The sequence below is a fragment of the Pelophylax lessonae genome, assembly GCF_965119305.1.
Source record: "Pelophylax lessonae genome assembly, chromosome: 4".
NCBI lineage: Eukaryota > Metazoa > Chordata > Amphibia > Anura > Ranidae > Pelophylax > Pelophylax lessonae.
In genome coordinates this window covers 235,748,539-235,768,346 of record NC_138771.1, presented here as the reverse complement: position 1 = coordinate 235,768,346, position 19,808 = coordinate 235,748,539, and the positions used below count along the sequence as shown (strand labels likewise).

General features: G+C 40.1%; 1 protein-coding gene across 2 annotated transcripts in view; it reads right to left on the bottom strand.

Moving 5' to 3' along the window:
- The window catches only part of DOCK4 (dedicator of cytokinesis 4), a 529,522-nt gene that overhangs the window by 85,337 nt on the left and 424,377 nt on the right, over window positions 1-19,808 (bottom strand). For both annotated transcript variants that reach the window (XM_082254719.1, XM_082254720.1), the window contains 5 exons: window positions 18,803-18,889; window positions 13,432-13,536; window positions 6,568-6,709; window positions 4,427-4,593; window positions 796-882 (listed from right to left, as the gene is read on the bottom strand). In XM_082254719.1, the coding sequence (XP_082110845.1) occupies window positions 796-882; window positions 4,427-4,593; window positions 6,568-6,709; window positions 13,432-13,536; window positions 18,803-18,889 (588 nt within the window). The remainder of the gene's footprint in view (window positions 1-795; window positions 883-4,426; window positions 4,594-6,567; window positions 6,710-13,431; window positions 13,537-18,802; window positions 18,890-19,808) is intronic.

Below are 19,808 nucleotides of genomic sequence, written 5' to 3'. Positions count from 1 at the left end.
AAAAAACAAACAAACAAAAGCACTGTATTTCATATTTCAATAGATCAAGCTGAAATGTAGTCAGATGAGTGTCTCATGCCACGCCCTTGCCTGCCTATTTAGATAGCTCTGTATAAAGTGTAATCAGAAAGAGGGACGTGAGAGAGAGAGAGAGTCTGAGAGTAGACAGGTTGTTCTGTGCTACCAGAAATGAAAGGAGTTGTAATGTAAATATTTTTTTAATGTACAAAGTAAAAACGTAGAAAAAAAACTTATAAACCAAAATAACAAAAAATATAACATTTACAGTTCAGGGGCTAAAGGATATCATGGGGCCCCTTTAGGCCCTGAGTCCCATAGCAGCTATATGGCTCCTAATGGTAAGGTTAGAACCCTGGTTCTGCAGAGAGATGATATTCTAGCATCAATCATGGAGCTGTAACGGATGGAGAAACTTTAGGCAAGCACCTCCTAAATATGATTGTATAGGGGACTAAAAAAACAGCACACCAGAAACATAGTTAGGCTGGATGTCCCTGAAAAGGAGGTTACCAGGTAAATGGTTGGTAAAACTTGGTTTTCTGAACAGAAACAGCAACTAGCATACTCCCAACATTTGAAGGATCTTCTGAAAAATTTGGTGGGCACCCCACGCCAATGTAACATTTTATAAGGTGCCAGTTAAAACACAAGCACTTAGACAAATTATAGAATTAACGTCCATATTTAATAATAGCTTACCTAACTGTTTAGACATCGGACATTTTTTATTACATTGATCAACACTCTAAGAAACAAAGCGATAATTGTACTCACCACTTCTCGTTTTTCAACTTCGAACCATCGTGATATACCAGGCAAACTCTGCACTAATGTCAAAGCTGTTCGTTCTACCCAAAGACTCTAAAAGACAAAACATATTTATGGTATAATTTATGAATAAAATAAAGAAAACTTGTTTAAAAAGGGACACTAATGTGATGTCAATATGCAAAATATAATGCTTTCCTAAAAAAAAAAAAAAAAGAAAAGAAATCTGACAGACAACAAATGATGCCAGTTTGGCAGTCCCAGTTGTAAAAATAATTACTACTGTCTATTAGTACAGTCAATGTCAAAACATTGATGGTTAGAAGTATGGAGTATATACCATAAATTACAGCATTCAGCATGGCATAATGTTCAATATGTACATACTGTACAGTGTACAAAACAGGACAGCTTGGCATATGTCATGTACAGCACTTGTATTGAGAGGTCACATTGTATACCCATAAAATCCCATACCCACCTCATAGCTCTCATTAGTGGATTAGAAGGCTTGACACTTGTCATGATGCAGACAGACCTGCACATAATGTTTAGCAGCCTTTATTTTTTTTAGTTAACTGGATTTAATGCTCCTCTACAACCAATTCCCTTTTACATTGCCTAAAATATATAAACATACATGTATACCACTGTCCCTATAAATAAAGTGTCCCAAAAACATATAAAATACAGTGCTATTATTTTAAATGGGACTTAAGTGCACCAAAACAAATAATTAGGGACAGCGCTCTTCATATACACTATATTACCAAAAGTATTGGGAACCTGCCTTTACACATGAACTTTAATGGCATCCCAGTCTTCGTAAGTTGAGTTCAATATTGAGTTGGCCTACCCTTTGCAACTATAACAGCTTCAACCATTCTAGGAAGGCTGTCCACAAGGTTTAGGAGTGTTTTTTTTTTTGGGAATGTTTGACCATTCTTTCAGAAGCGCATTTGTGAGGTCAGGCACTGTTGTGAACAAGACGTCCTGGCTCACAGTCTACGCTCTACTTCATTTCAAAGGTGTTCTATTGGGTTGAGGTCAGAACTCTGTGCAAGTTAGTCAAGTTCCTACAACCCAAACTCACATATCCATGTCTTTATGGACCCTGCTTGGTACACTGGTGCGCAGTCATGTTGGAACAGGAAGGGGCCATCCCCGAACGGTTCCCACAAAGTTGGGAGCATGAAATTGTCCAAAATGTCTTGGTATGCGGACGCCTTAAGAATTTCCTTCACTGGAACTAAAGAGCCAAGCCCAACCCCTGAAAAACATCCCCACACCATAATCACCTCTCCAACAAATATTTGGACCAGTGCGCAAAGCAAGGTCCATAAAGACATAGATGAGCGAGTTTGGGGGTTGAGGAATTTGACTAGCCTGCACAGAGTCCAGACCTCAATCCAATAGAACACCTTTGGGATAAATTAGAGCGGAGCAACGCCTTCTTGTCCAACATCAGTGTCTGACCTCACAAATGTGCTTTTGAAAGAATGGTCAACATTCCCATAGACACATTCCTAAACCTTGTAGGCAGCCTTCCAAGTAGAGTTAAAGCTGTTATAGCTGCAAAGGGCGGGGCCATATCAATATTGAATCCTACCGACTAATGCCTCGTACACACGCAATGATTGTTGGCCGTGAATTTGCGGCCAACGTCCAATCGGCTGATTTTCGGCTTGTTAGCATGATGCTTCCGACAACCGACTCCGACTTTTCGGCCGAACAAAATCTGGTGTGCATGCTATAAAAAATTTTTTGGCCGTCAACAGAACGGCCGATTTTCCGTCAGTCAGTACAGATTTCGGCAGACAAAAATCAGATGAGCAAGACTGGGCATGCCCAGAGAAGAAAAAACACACGGAAAGTTAACCAGCACATGACATCACTTCTGAAGTTGGTTTTTGTTGGCCGAGAAAATTTGTGTGCAGTCTAGAGCACATTTCAACCAACACAACAACACTGGACAAAAGACGGCCGATCGGTCGGCCGATAATCATTGCGTGTGTACGAGGCTTAAGACATAGATGCCATGAAAGTTCATGTGCATGTAAGGGCAGGCATCCAAATAATTTTGGTAATACAGTGTATGTTTATATATTTTCACATATATCTGTTTGTGGATAATTATGAGGGCAGCTGTTCCTTCCCTTTTGATGTGAATACTATAAAAATAATATTATCTTGGTTGGTGGTTGGCATTAGCACAGAGTTCATTTGGGGTTTGCCTACAGGTACCCATGTTTATTTTCAAATCAATGTGTGTGCACCTGGAGAGGACCCCAGATCTCAGACCATGTGCAAGATGTCACTACACCTCATCCCAGACACCATGAAGTCAAACCCCTATAATTTCACAGTCCAATACCAGTAGGTCATTCACAACTATGGTCAATGGCAAGGGGCATTTAAACAATGTTTAGGCACCAGAACTGGTGCAACTCAATAAAAATGTATACATAAACGGAGGCCCTATGTATAACCTGGGTCGGGAAACAATGCTTCTCCCCGGGCACCAGTAATACAATTCAAGATAGACATCTTTAGGCACCACAAGGGGCTGCTTTCACCAGTATTGCGAGTCCATACATTTTGTAGATTTGAGAGGTTCACAAAAAAATGGCCACAGATCCTTAGACTACGCATTCCCTAAATGACTTCTATATTCCACAAGCCACCAAAGCTGGTTTTAGTCACTATATAGTCCACCCACCACTTCCCTTCAGGCCGCCAAATGCCGTGGGATGCCTCAATGACTATTAGGGAAACATGAGGGTGAAAGGAAGCGGCCATGATGGACACAATGCCAGCTCTTGCACAGGTTTTGCATGTCAAAACAGTGACCTGTAAATACCTGCAAGCCCCTGGATGTGTATATCTTACTACCTAAAGCCATTTTGCTGAAAATTGTGAACCCACAGGTTTGCGTTAAATTCCTTTTTCTGTTGCAGGAACGTTTTATTGGGCAATGGTGTTTTTTTTAAAATATCCTAGAAATGTTATAGTGAATTATCCTTCTTTGAAAATTAAAATACGTATAAATTAAAAAAAAAAAAAATACTATGTTTAGATTAGTGCAATAAAAATAGGTAAAATGTTTTAAACATTCAATATAAAACAATATACTTTTAAAAATATAGCATTTTATGTTTTGAACTGAAGAACCGGTGTTCTGCAGTAATTGATGGCTCTTTTTCCTGCAAATCTCTCCAAATGAAAGGATGTGTATGTTTGAAAATAAAACCTGCATTGTCTCACTTGGAGATGTGACTTACACTAAATTGTATGCACAGCTCTGTGCAGTGATCCTGTCAAATAGGAACCTATCTTTAGCTCTGAAAAATCTCCAGAGGACAAGAGTCTTTTCAAGGAATTCACATCCCCATTTTCATCCGGATGATAAACATCTACATGTAATTGAAAGCTCTCGCGCTCTCTGTGCTGGGAATATTCAAATGCAAAGTAGTCATTTCTGCTAACACACTATTCGGTTGTGTTAAATAGCAGAAATAGGAAATGTGTAGGGAGGGAAATGTGACCTCCTGTGCACTCTGCACACTGTTCAAGAAACACACTGCCCACCAATTCCATTGCCCACTTCTAATGCAGTAAAAGAAACTTTAAACCATACCTTGAATTCATTCTCCTTGTCCTTTGTGCCCTTGTGAAAAGGTCTATCATAACGGAACCTCCAGATATGATTCACTTTGTAAAAGCTTTTGATGTTGTCAGGAATACCCTCTCTTTGTAGAACCTCCTGGCTTTCAGGGATTGGCGTGACTGCATAAATCTGTAAATCTAGGCACTGCGATTAAGGTCAACAAAGGAAATACAATCGCTACAGCAGAATTCAATAATACATCTGCTGGAATCATGGCCAAAGGTATGTTCTTAGAATTATTACCAGTGAACATGTGATAAGCTTTTCTATGCATCCCATATAACATACGATAGAATTAAATTATTCAATCCTAAATGATTATGAATTGACAACTTATACAACATGCTCAAAGAGCATAAAAAAGTGTTGACGTCCAACCTGTGGACCTAAACATGTTTTATTTATTCTTGATGAGTATCTTGTATTATAACCCCATCAGTAAGTTTACAAGTCTGCATGCATACAATCCTGGCATGTCACAATATACATTACCAGCAAATTTTTCCCCAAAAACTCAACATTTTTCTCTAAAATACAGTCCTTGATCACTACATAAGGCCTCATGCCCACTGCAGCTCTTAAACTCAAGTTTTTGTGAGTTTAGTTTGTTTTTTTTTCTGCCCTTAAACTCCCCTCTATGTTATCCTATGTGTCCATGCACACATGAACGTTTTTAAGCAGTTTATTAGTAGGGGAGTTTATGGCCTGTTGTCTGAATGCCCTAAAATCATGATCAAGAACAGTTCTGACCACAGAAAACGATGAGCGCTGAAAAACGCTCATACACACGGAAAACCTCTAGGCACGTATAGCACTTTAGTGTTTATTTCAATGGCCAGAATAAATTAAAATTCTGGTCAATGAAATAAACTCCAAACTCTGGTAAACTCTGCTAAACTCGCAGCTTAGGTGGGTGTGCATGAGGCCTAAGGGACAGTCTAGGATGTATTGGTCTGTTGCAGGCGGATGAAGAATTTTTCGCAATTTCCCTTCTACCCATGATCGCTTAAACAGCCTCTATGTTGTAATGTTTAGATAAGTTTCAAACGGGAGGTAGAAGCACGTGGCTGATCTGTGCAAGATGTGTACACAGAGTCAAGAATGTAAAAGTTACTACACAAGCTTCATGAGATACATGCTTGTGTTGTTTAGAAGAAAAATTGTAGGCTAGGATGCAGATGTTGACCCAAGATGATATCTGAATAAAGATGAAGTTGGGTGTGGGGGGGGGGTACATTGCTCCATTTTAGAGGTAAGAAACACCTGCATGTGTTTCGCTTGAATATTACTATGCATGCACGTAACATAAAAAAATATCTTATACTAGGTTAACTTTAAATGGACATTGCTTTGCAAGCTTGAAACTGCAAACGGGTTGCTCCCAACCCTATGCACCAGGAAGCAATCACTGGAGGACAGAAATGCCCTAGCATAATGGCTCCAGAAGCCAGCAGTAGAAATATTAAATATTACATAGTTCATCAGTCACTGGCTACACGTGTTGTTTATACATTGCTTATGTATTAAAATAATATAATATACACAGAGTGTATAAACACAAACCCCCTTTAGGCTCCATTCACACCTGTGCGTATCATTTTCAGGCTTTTTTGGGGTGTTTTTCAGGTGTTTTTTTGCTGGTGTTTGGAGGCAGGCATTGATATCTAACAAAAAGGCTTGTAATCTGCCAAAAAAAGAAGCTAATGTACTTTTTTGAGCTTCAGGGGTTTCGTTTCAGGTGACAAAACGCTCATATGTGAAAAGGGGCCATTGAAATGAATGGGATTTTGCTTGTTGGGAGTTTTGAGACTTCAGAGATGAGCGTTTTGTGATCTGAAAAACGCCCAGGTGTGAACAGGGCCTTACTGCAGCAATTATAACAGCCGTGCATATTTTTTTTTACATCTTCATTGTAAAAATAGGAAAGCATGGTTCAGCTCAGCTACTATTGCTGAATTATGTACAGCCTGACATAAGACTCTGCAGAAATCACTAGCAACGTCCAAGGTAGAAGTCAAAGTTTTCCAAATGTAGATTTAACAGTTCAAGATAAATCACGAGCAGGAAAGAGTGGCTTGCAATGCCTTTAAGCTTCACAGTAGAAAGGATACATTGTGCTTCTGCTTGGAATATCGTTTCATCAGGCTGGTTGGCATGTTGCATTGCAATGGCATGTGGGAATTCTGTTAGCATGCGCTGCTGGAAAGCCTCCAGTCTCTCATAGTCATGGCCTCGACAAACAAACTCTTTGTTCTGTCATGAGAGAAATTGTTAGTGTTTAAACCTGAATATCAACTACACTGCTTATGAATGAAAAAAAAAAAAGCAGTTCCAAATACAGTACTTATTTATACACCAGTAGTCGCTGTTTGGTAGACTCAATCAGATTAATTTTTTATCATTAGGTAGACCCTAAGGTGTGTTGATGTGTTGAGGGGGGGGGGGGGGATTGAGAAGAAACAAAGCAAGCACAAACGAACCTATTAGATATAAAAAGCAGGTCATTTGAGGTTCTGCTTCTGTGTCATTATGTGAAGCCGACATGTTAAAGTCACTTGATCTGTGACAGCTCTGCAATTAGGAGTTGAGATAGGAAAAAGCCTGCATTAATTTTGACCTAAAGTGTACCTATTGCTTCCTATACCCACCAAATAAGCACCATAGACCACTAGCTGACAGCATAAGCTACAGGGTATTGTATAGTGGGATGGCAGGTTTTGTGCCTCTTTTTCCACTACATGGAAGGGGAAAAACTTCAGGAGCTTCAAGTGGTCCCAGGCTACAGTGGAAGGGAAGGAACTTCAGGAGCTTCAAGTGGTCCCAGGCTACAGTGGAAGGGGAAGCACTTCAGGAGCTTCAAGTGGTCCCAGGCTACAGTGGAAGGGGAAGAACTTCAGGAGCTTCAAGTGGTTCCAGGCTACAGTGGAAGGGAAGGAAGGAACTTCAGGAGCTTCAAGTGGTTCCAGGCTACAGTGGAAGGGGAGGAACTTCAGGAGCTTCAAGTGGTTCCAGGCTACAGTGTCAGAGACAGAAGGCACATGCTGGCAACTTTTGTTTTCAGCTGTGTGCCTGCCTTGTTACATTAAAAGGTTAAGGCAAGACCCAGCATAAGTTCACCTATTTAATCACTTCTGAACCAGAAGGTTTTCCCCCTTAATGACCAGGACCGTTTTTTGCCATTCGGCACAGCGTTAATTTAACTGACAATTGCACGGTCGTGTGGGGCTGTACCCAAATACAATTAATGTACCTTTTTTCCCACAAATAGAGCTTTCTTTTGGTGGTATTTGATCACCTCTGGGATTTTTATTTTTTGCGCTATAAACAAAAAAAAGAGCGACAATTCTGATAAAAATATATATATATTTTTTACTTTACTTTGTATTCTGCTGCATATTTTTGGTAAAAAAAAAAAAAAAAAAAAAAAAAAAGAAAAAAGAAAAAGGAAAAAAAAAAGAAAAAGGAAAAAAGGAAAAAAAAAAAGTTATCGCGTCTACAAACTAAGGGAAAGATTTATGTCATTTTTATTTTTTTACTAGTAATGGAGGCAATCAGCGATTTTTAGCGGGACTGCGATATTGCAGCAGACAGATCAAACACCTGGCATTTTTTACACTTTTGGGGGGACCAGTGACATTACTACAGTAATCAGTGCTAAAAATATGCACTGTTACTGTACTAATGACACTGGCAGGAAGGGGGTTAACACCAGGGGCGATCAAAGGGTTAAATGTGTCCCTAGGGGGTGCTTTATAACTGTGTGGGGGATGGGCTTAAGAAAATGAACACAGGGACCTGTATTCCTAAATAGGAGGAACACAGGAGCCTTCTGTTCATTGCTGACAGAATAGCGGTCTGCCGTGTTTGCAACGGCAGAACGCCGTTCTGTCTCCACGTGGAGCGATCGCGGGTGCCCGGCAGCAATCGAGGCCACTGGACCCGCAGATCAGCTTCCCCTGTGGCGAATAGGCGCACGCCCCCACTCGCGGTCCCGTGAAGCGACGTATGGGTATGTCATTTCACTGGAAAGAGCCGACCTGCCGCAATATATGTACAGCAGCTGGTCGCAAGTGGTTAAAGAAAAGAATTATAATAAATACACATTTTTTTTGCAGGAGAAATAAAAACGTGGACGTATTTTTATTTCTCATAAGAGCCTATAGATCATTGCGCCCCCCCCCCTCCCCCCTGATCAGTGGATGTAATATTAGGCTCCTGCACACGCTGCCTGTGTATGAGCTTTCAGCTACAGAGATGTAGGTAGGGTGAATGAACCACAACTTTGCTCATGGTCCGCTGAAAGTACAAGTCTGTCTGCCATTGTCCAGTGTTCATTCATTCACAGATTCCTGGGAATCACTCATAACTTAGACCTCACATATTCGGGTGAATGAATTGTGCGTCTAGGTTGGTGGAGCCCAGCACAGCCGCACTGTTTTCAATGTAGTCTCTAAGACTCTGTTGATGTTATTCCCTCCTACTCTATTCTTAATACCTTCTTGACTGAGTAAATCAGACATAACTTTAAACCTTAGAATTGCTTATTGCAAATTAAGGTAATTATTTATTACATGTCCTCCAAAGTGGATATTTAGTAGGATAACCAGTTTATTATTCAAACATGTAGTTAGGTGGCAGGCAAACAATAATATACAAATTTCCTTTGAACCAGTTAGTAATTTGAAATAGGCATAGGTTTTCCAGTATGAGAAACGTCCAGTAACTAGCGTCAGAAATTAAATTAGGTTGAAGTCTCTAATATGGGAAAGAATACATTTGGTCCCAATACTTCACACGAAGCTCCCCAATCTTTTCATACACAGGGGTTATTGTGTACCTAGGTGGTTGAAGTGATATTTGTTAAAAGCTATTTCTCCCCACTATCAAACAAAGAGTTTGTGCTTTTTTCTTGTAATCTGTCCTACGCCTTTCTCTGATACTGATAATGATGAAATAATATACAGTCATGTTTTTCAGAAAGTTAGCTCATCAAGGTAGATGTATCATAGTTATGCTAGAGGGTAGAGCAGAGTATGGGAATTATTATTAAACTCTACAACAGAAAGAGTTGGTGGCATTGACTTTGTGTCTAGTCTATACAGCAGTAAGGAACACATTTTTGCTAATGTAGAAATTTTCAAAAATAATCTGAGCTTCAAAAAAGGTAGTAATTCACGCCTTTTGTCCCTCAAGGATCACCAAAAAGTTAGGTTTTTAGATTTTCAGGCAGCTGCAAAGCAGTGTTCATTAAGCAATTTAAGCAGTTGCAGACTCTGGGCATACTAGACACACCCTAAAACATGTCATCATTGTACACTGGGCGTGTCTAGTATGTTCAGTCCTTCTGCTCTGCTGCCAGAATTTCCCCATCCCAGTCCCTGATAATTTAGCTGTGGTTAATTCCAGCTGCATTGAAGAGTACACAGAGAAGGTCGACAGCAGGAGTAAAAAAAAAAAAAAAAAAAAAGTAGTCAGGTAATGTTTATCAACAACATTGCTCAGACGGGAATACAGAAAGTTACATAGTATCATTTGTAAATTTGTGTTTTTTTAGAATTAAATGTTTCTCTGTTAAACCCCTTAGTTCACTCAAATCAACTAATTAACTCTGTATTCTCCGTTCAATCATAATCTTCCTGGTGATTTTTTTTCTGTTTTATTAACTAATAGTTAAACTTTTTTCTGTTTTTGTTTGCTTTGTTCATTATTATTTTTCACTTTTTACATATATTTACATGTAAATTTCCGAATTTCACGCGAAAAAATTGAAAAAACCCACTTTACTTAATTTGTAAATAACTTTGCAATGCTTTGTACTAAAAACATAATTTGTTTAAACAACACATTACAGAATAAAATGCACTCTTTTTGTGCAGTGACATTATGTTCAAACATAAAAAAAGAAAAAATGCCTTTTGTTTCGTTTTTTTACGTTTGTCTATTGATTGAGGAAACAAATAATGTTGCAGGACGATATTCACAAAAAGAAAGCCTTGTTTGTCCTTAAAAAAACAATGTATGTATTGCGTTGTTATGTTAGGTAATGACAAAGTTATCGCAGAATAAATAGGTTAATAGCAGTTTGAAAATTGCTATGGTCCATATGGGGTAAACAGGTGTGAGAGCCGAATTGGTTAAAAGTGTACAAATTTTTTGCTGAGCCAAATTTCTATAAAAAAAACAAACATAGGCTACGGCAAAGGACAGAAAAGCTACTGGGGGCGCAAAGCCATGCACACATGTTGCTGATGGGTTAAGAACACATTGTTATCTATAATAAATTTCAGAACATCAGTGTAATCTAAGTGCAGTCTGATCATCACTGTCCCTGCACAGTTTGAGAATTTTGTTGGAGGAATAGTATATGGTATACTTTTAGCTCAGTCACTCTTGGCTTAAAGACCTAAACTAAAAACTTCCAGTAAAGCAGGGTGACATTTTGAACTATTTTTCTAATTATTGGATTTAGGTTTTCCAGCACAAAATAGAAAGTTTAAGGCCAATTTATTAAAATAGCTGAGGATCCTTCTTCGATAAACAGTGAATAAAAAGTGAATATTCACTTACATTTTCAAATCATGAGCATATAGAAAGAAAATAGCTTTTCATGTGATTGGAAAATTAAAGTGAATCTGTACACAGTTTGTTGTAAAGATTCTCAAATCCAATCTTATTGCGTCTCCAAACCCTTATGTCCTTCAGTCCCAGTGTGGCCTATAGGTATGAAGTCTAATTTTGTTGTTCTGATTAAAAAGATTCTCAGTCAACTCTTGGCCTGGAAAGCCAAAAAGTATAAATCTGGTTGTGCTGGTTAGTGGGCCAATATAAGAAACACTAAATCAAAGACATAAAAAAGGTAGCATTGTTTATTTTAAACACACATAACATTTTAAACTACCACATTTATTGAAAAAGAAAAGGTAAACTATAAGGTCAGTGATAGAACAAGAATGAAAGCCCTTATGTTTAGTAATTAGTGCAACCTCCTTCATTCAAATAACTACAAATGCTGTCTAATCTGCTTTTTGCAAAGTATGCATACTGCCCAGAAGGAATTCTGGATTTTTTATGTACAAAAAGGTGAATATTTTAGGGATTTCTTGCTGAAAACCTTGCTTGAGATAAGGACTGAAAATCAGTCTTAAATACAGGGTTTTGTCTGTTTAAGCCACTATCATTGTTTATTTACTGCTGTAAAAGATGCCTTGATATCCTGATGTAGAATTTCCTGATACAGTTTGAAATATACTGGCCCTCCATGCTGTCCAGGCCTTGATGACATAAAACAGCCCCACAACACTATAATACCTTCTTTAGGCATTGAATAGAGTCGGTATGCAATGCTTTCACCTTGTTGATTAACAGCAGACAAAGCTAGCCCTAATGGGTTCAAGGGTGGTTTCTGAAGAACTAGCAGTACAATACGAAGGTACCATGCATTTTGTGGGTGGATGTTTAGATGGAACTATGTGAGTGACCAAAAAATGAGAGGCAAGCAGTATCTGAAAAGAAATTGCTAGAGCAAAGACCTGAACCTTGCTAATACTTATGCCAAACTGTTGATTGAGAAAAGATGAGAGAAAAATATCCACTTGCACCGAACTCTTTCCAATTGTGATAGTGGACCTTGCAAGAGATGGATTTCCTAGCTTTAGAGTGGTAGTAAACACTCATTGTGATTTTTAACCGACAGGTAAGCTTATAATAAAAGCTTACCTGTAGGTAAAATAAATATCTCCTAAACGTGCACTGTTTAGGAGATATTCAGGCAAGCAGCAGCTGGTGACATTACTGACGCATGCGCTCTAAAGGAACGGCATACCCGTGCCTTCAGAGCTGTGTGCCGTGACTGCCACAGTCAGGCGGCCAGAATCCCAGAACCCAGAAAGAAGACTGGGTGAAGATGGAAGTGCCTGCAGGGGTGATTGTGCGCCGCTGGAGGGCTTCATTTCAAAGCATGTGGTAAGCTACTCCTTGGGACAAAGAAACATGACTGAAGAAAAAAAATGTCTTGATAAAAAGGAAAAAAATGGGGAGAGTAGAAGGGATTTATCTACCTGTTCAACCTGTGTACTTTTCTCTTTACAATTCTCTTAAAGCTGGCATCATAACTCACTGTCTCAGAATTCCTTCTGTCCTGTGCCCCTTAAAAGATTTGTTCACTTTAAAAAAATAAATGCAGATTTTTTTTTACAGGCATTGCACTTGCGACTAGTATGGTGTCATGCAGGACTCCCATGCACGGGCAGGCAGTTTCACACTGACGGGAAGAATCAATGAACTACTAGAGTGCTCAACAGCGCCATAGTAGTTCATTGAGCACTACAAGACGACAGCCACAAAGGCTGTTGGTGGTACTTGTAGTTCATTGATTCACGGGGATCTGTGAATCAATGATGCGATTGTGTACGCAGAGCCCCACATGGCTGCGCTTTTTTCAAAAAGTGACAGCGGGTATGGAGAGAAGTTCCCCGGCCTGTTGCCACAGAGAATGCGGATCTAAGGAGCAGCTGCAGGATCGGTAATGTTACATATTCCCCCCTAAAAACAGGTGGAACATGTAACATGTTTCTGAAGGTGAACTTATCCTTTCATGAACAATTCGGAAACTATGTTTCTGACTGTGTTAAAATGGAGCCCAATCCTTGGGAATCCTGGAATCCTTCCCAGTGGTACAAGCTTTGACAAGTCTTCATCTGGGCTCCTCTTTTCAACACATAGCCATTCTGCAGGCTCACATACTTGACTTTGATATAGGACTTAATTTGCTTAGGAAATATATGTAAAAGACTACATGTCTGGAAAAATGTTTTTTTTCATATTCCTACAATAAATTGATGATTTGCAGACCACATATTCATTTTATAAGGTTTTGAAAACTAAGTTCTTACAACTCTAAATTGTGTTTTTTGCCTTCTTCTCTGAAAATAAAAATAATTTGATTAAATGAGTTAAAAAAATATTTTGCCACTTACTCTTAAGAAAAATGGGAATTTTTTCCCATAAAAGCCAACACGGAAAAATTCTGGCTCCAAACGTTGCTGGTCCATTATTTTATCATACAAAGAAGCTTCCATCATCTGGTAAAAAGAAGAATGTTGAGGGCTTTCATACAGAATAATAAATAAATAAATAAATACAGTATCTATTAATGAATACAACTACAAAAACGCATATTTCACATGCTTCCTGATTTTAGTTAGCATCAGAAAAATGTGATACCTACACGAACCTAATTTGCAAATATGAATGCTTGCCAATATCCACAAAGTCTGCATGTATTAGGGTCTACTGTGCTGTGCTATATTTGTGTTGAACAGCTATAACAATTGTCTAAAGGTCAAACATTTCCACCTTAGAATTTCCTACAATGGAAGCAAGTCAAGTTTATATATTGGGGTTGGGGACAACCTAATGATTGCTTAAGGTTGTCAAAGTCGCTATTACACGATTCATATTTATACAAGTATTGTTTTCTATGAAGAAAATAAGCTATCAATTTACACTGAACGATAACCCCCTAAAATTCAAATTAGAGGACAGATTGATTCATAAATGCACTGCCCAAGATTCAGTTGAGCTCACACAGACCATCCATTCATCTCAAACACACTTTTTGCAGGGATACTCTAGAACAGTGGTCTCCAAACTGCCGCCTGGAGGCCGAATGAGGTCCCTTGCTTGCCTTTATCCAGCCCTTGGGGCACTTCTCCTCCCACCGAGACACGTTACTATTCTTCACACTGACACAAACAATGGGGCATAGTTCCTGCTACAAATATCAACAACGGGGTACTATTTCTCCCAATGGGGCAGTTGTCAGGCGTGTCTTCTGAGTGCAGTGGATCTGTGTGCTAGATCATAGGTGGGGACCCTTCCCCAAAACGTTCTATTATGCCACCCTATGCTATGAACATATACACACTGGGTGCTTAGCGGAATCCAGTATGTATACAGCCAGCCCCGGTGACCCCCGGCTGCAAAGTCAGGCTCAGACAAAGGTGCTGATCGAATGTAACCACTCATGTGAGAAGTTACCTGCAATCAGCACCAGCCATTGATTTGTCCGCAAGTAATGGTGTGCCCAATTTTGTGGTGATTGCAGTAAAGTTATCATCACAAGAGATGCTGCCCAACAGTCTGCTCCCCTGCCATTTACATCAGTGGCAGCCCACAGAGAATTACCCGGCTTCTCACACCCTCTTATATTAGGATAAATTCAGAGACATATGCAGTTATCTACCCATGCAATGACCTGTTGCAGTCTCCCTGCTGTGACCCCTCAAATGTTTCTGCACTGCAAGAGTTAAACATGCACCAAGCACCTTCTTAGTCTCCTAACTGGCAGATTTTATATCAGCTTGGAATGGCATATTCTTGTGATAGGCTTATCAATTCAGATATATATATATATATATATATATATATATATATTTATTTTAGGTATAGACTGATTATCGGCAAGGCTAATATATCGAGGGTCGATATGCACTTTTCCCGATATATCGGTATCGGCCTCGGAACTGGCTGATATTGCCGATATTTTTGTGACGTTATTTTGCCTTCTTAGGCCATCTCCCTCACCTTGGACAGCCTCGTCTGGAGTCGGGACTAGTCTCGCGGGAGTGTATCACAGCCATACATCCACCTGCAGCAGCCCGGTGCCATCCAGCCACCCACATCCACAGGCCCTGTACCAGCCAGCAACAGGCACTGTACCAGCCAGCCAGCCACAGGCACTGTACCAGCCAGCCACCCACAGCCCCTGTGCCAACCAGCCACCTACCACAGGGTGCCAACCAGCCACCCACCACAGGGTGCCAGCCAGCCAGCCACCCACCACAGGGTGCCAGCCAGCCAGCCACCCACCACAGGGTGCCAGCCAGCCACCCACCACAGGGTGCCAGCCAGCCAGCCACCCACCACAGGGTGCCAGCCAGCCAGCCACCCACCACAGGGTGCCAGCCAGCCAGCCACCCACCACAGGGTTACGTGAAAGGTGTTCTGTTCAGATGTCAGAACTAAGGGTTGGTTAAATGGTAAGTACAATAATTTAGGGATTCAGAAGTAAAAAGTAAAACATAGCAATTTATTGTGAATAGTATTTAAGTACAATACCGTACAGATATTGGCTTAGCCTTTTATATGTGACCAGTATGAACACAAAAAAACACAGAAAAAACAAGACATACAACGTGAAACATTAAACATTTAACAGGGTACCGGCCGGTGCATAATATGACATCACTAGGGTATTTATAATCAAAAATAATTAATTCTGGCGGTGTACACCGTTTCTGTATCCTCCTATGATGTGTGTCTGTGGAGAAAGAAAAGATCTCCTGACAAGAAAAAGCCCCGTGAAAAAAGACGCCATTGGAACAACAAGAATTATTACACAATATGGAACACAATGGGAAGCGGTACGTGAGACCCTAAAGAAACACTGGGGCATCCTAAATAACACACCAACTATAAAAAAGATAGTAGGCCCCAACCCAAACATGGTTGCAAAACGAGCAAGAAATCTGAAAGACATTTGACTAGATCCGAATTCTCAAAGGAAGTGGATGATACATGGCTAATGAAAACCCCAAGAAGTAAAGGCATGTTCGCATGCGGCAGATGTCAAATCTGCCCATTTATAGACAGGACAGACACCTTCCATGATGCCACAGGGGAAACAGAATACAAAATCCGCAACTTAATAAACTGTGCGACAACAAAAGTAATCTATATGATAACATGCCCATGCAAGAAAAATTACATTGGAAAAACAAAGAGACAACTAAAAATACGCATTGGTGAACATATGAGAGAGATACGGGAAAAAAATCCGGATAAACCTCTAGCCAGGCATTACACCCAGTACTACAACGGAAATTTACAAGATACAAAGATTAAAGGAATTTATGAACTAAAAATCTCACCCAGAAGAGGCGACTTCGACCGAATCTTATTGCAAAAAGAAAAATGGTGGATATTTAATTTAAATAGCCTTACCCCCATAGGGTTAAATACAGAAATGAACTTTCAGGTATTCCTGGAAAGATAACAAGAGCTGCCAAATTTTAACAAAATCAAAAGAAAGAGGGAATTAAATTCCCCCATCAGAGAATGTTGTGAATAAAGTGTTAAACAACCATGTCCCAAAAAAGTAAGCCATACACGATAAAGAGAGGACAGAACCAAGTAATCCAACACAAATCTATCCCCACGTCAAAACTAGAATTAAGAATAATAATAAAAATAAAAAATACACATGTTCTTTAAAAAACAGTATATGAGTCAATGTCTTTGTTGTCAGTAAGTCTCGACACCCAGTCATGTCCAAATGTTTTCCCCTTTTCTCTTTTTTTCTCCCCCTCTTTTCCGGAAAAAATTGTGTATAAAACGATAAAAAAGTAAATAGTCGGAAAAATTGCCATACATGGACAGATATGTTGCAATATCGTCCATAAAGATAAGGAAAGAGGGGGAAAAAACTTTCACTGAAAATAAACGGAAACTTTAGAAACATGGCTAGCAAATGGAAATGTCCAGGATTAAATAAGCCTGTAAAACTGACCAATAGATTATGCTATGCTTAGAATGCACGAAGGTTTAAAGCCCTGTAACAAATCACCCGATGTGTAACCTTGATTCACAAGAACTCCCTGAGTATTCAATCAATGTTTAACCCGATCACCTGTGAAGACATGTATTTAGAGGGCACAGGAGGCGGGTTAGGTTACGTCCAGACGAAGCTACGCCAATCGGAGAAGCGAAACGCGTTGACGTCATCCTTACCGACCAGTGCAACGAGCAGTGTCACAGACGTGGACGGCGGGGGAGCCAGCGGGAGCCGGAGGATCGGGAGCAGCACACGAACCAGGCACTTCAGCGGTATCTCAGCGGAGGACGGGAAGCAGAGCAATGCGGCAAGGAGTCGGAGGTCAGGTAAGTGAAAACACAACACCGTCCAGGAAGAGGGGTGAAGAATCAGCCGTCCGGCTGACAGAGTGTCTCTGATGAGACGGGGCTAAATACTGAGATATCCCGTAATCAAGCAACACAGACACACACTCTGCATAGTCCCCAAGAAACGGCGACATACTTAAACCACCTGACACCCCCCCATTAGTGCCGCAAACATAAAAGGAGATATACTCTGCAAAACCTCCAAAACAACTAGCTTATTAAGGACATACCTAACATTAATATGAACCATCCCCAACCAATGATCCGCTGAAACCTGACACTTCATTTACACCTTGAGAGGGAAGTAGTTGGAAATCTAGGCAATTGCCGACCTGACCACGAGTCATAGAATAGACTTGGAGTAAAGAGGAAAAAGATACTGCCATACCCTCGGACTGTTTAAATATTTTCAAGTGGAGAAGGAATTACCCCAGCTACCCACCACCGTGAACCCCCACTCACCCTGCTTCATTAAGCATAAAAACGACTGACTATCAATTTCCCCCACAAGTCCACAGACACACATCATAGGAGGATACAGAAACGGTGTACACTGCCAGAATTAAATATTTTTGATTATAAATACCCTAGTGATGTCATATTATGCACCGGCCGGTACCCTGTTAAATGTTTAATGTTTCACGTTGCATGTCTTGTTTTTTCTGTGTTTTTTTGTGTTCATACTGGTCACATATAAAAGGCTAAGCCAATATCTGTACGGTATTGTACTTACTTAAATACTATTCACAATAAATTGCTATGTTTTACTTTTTACTTCTGAATCCCTAAATTATTGTACTGACCATTTAACCAACCCTTAGTTCTGACATCTGAACAGAACACCTTTCACGTATGCCTGCCCTGGTTAGGTCAGACAAGTATTATTAAAATACAGGGACCTACAATAGCAATCTATAACCATATGCTCCTTACCCTCACTTTATATGCACCCACCACAGGGTGCCAGACAGCCAGCCATCCACCACAGGGTGCCAGCAAGCCAGCCACCCACCACAGGGTGCCAGCAAGCCAGCCACCCACCACAGGGTGCCAGCAAGCCAGCCACCCACCACAGGGTGTGTGTGTGGGTGTGTGTGTGTAGTTTATGTTGGTAATGGTGCCACCTTCTGCCAGGAATCACAGTAACAAAAGACTCTGGTATACACATTCTGTGCGAACACAGTAGCACTGCTCTACAATGGGAAACCTTCCATGCAAGTGACAGGTGCGACTATAGCTTAAAGGAAAGCGTCATAGCAAGTAGCTCTTCCAAAATTCAAATCCTCAATATGTACCCTTAGTGCAGGGTCAGTGTCCACCTGGGGTCAGTGTGCTCGGAGGGCACTTTATTTGGTTATTATATAATTAACACTCTTGTTACTTTACCCTCATTTTGCTGAGATTCCTGTAGTCATAGTAGTTTTCATACTGTTCAGCAAGTTTCCTGCAGAGTATAATTCCATTCTCCCAGCACTGTGCATAGAAATAAAAAGAAACAAGGTCCATAAATTCTGTAATCAGCATGTAAATGTTAGACATACATGTCATTTTGTATATGCTCTGTATCTCACAAAAGCTACATTATTTTCAAAGAAAAAGACCCTTGAGTGTTGCTCACATATGAGGTTTTCATTATACAAAATATAAGAGTAATGTTTAGAAAAATAAATAACATATACCAGACTGGTATACCAGTGACTGCTTTCTGCAAAACAATACGATCAGAATGTATTGTTTATTATTCTGCAAATGCTAGTTGCTCGGTTGTCATGCCAACTCTATACTTAACCCAATACTTAGCAGGCACTAATCAACAAAAGTATTCAGATCAGGACTTCTGACTTTACCCTGACTTTCCTGATTTGTATTCTTGTTCCTCCTTAACAACTAAAAGTATTGAAACTTTTTAGTCAGCATACCAGTCAAGAAACTAGAGAAGGCCTTTGGTTTCTTTAAAGTGGACCATTGCCCCCAAAACTGCACAAGGGTCTCCACAGACAAAGTGATCATTAGGAAAGTCTATTGTGGGTGATTTGTTTTCTCTTGTGCATCTACAGTGTAACCAGGATGAAGCTTTAGCATTTGCCATAAATTCAGGCGCATAGCAGGCGGTCAATCAGTAATGGGGAACTTGCAAAAAAAAATAGGGGGGAAGTGGTACTAGAGTTGTGTATGTTATGAATGGCTATGATACATGGCAGAAACAAGAATTTGGGTTGCATCTAAGCCTAGAACTTGTAGGTGCAGTGTATGAACCAAATTGCTGAGCCTCTTTTACTGAAATGCCCCTGTTGCTAATACTACTGCCTATAAATACATATGAGGCCAGTGCAAGAATTGTTGTTTCCACCTTGCGTGAGCAGGAGACTTACTGGCTATATCCGACACATTG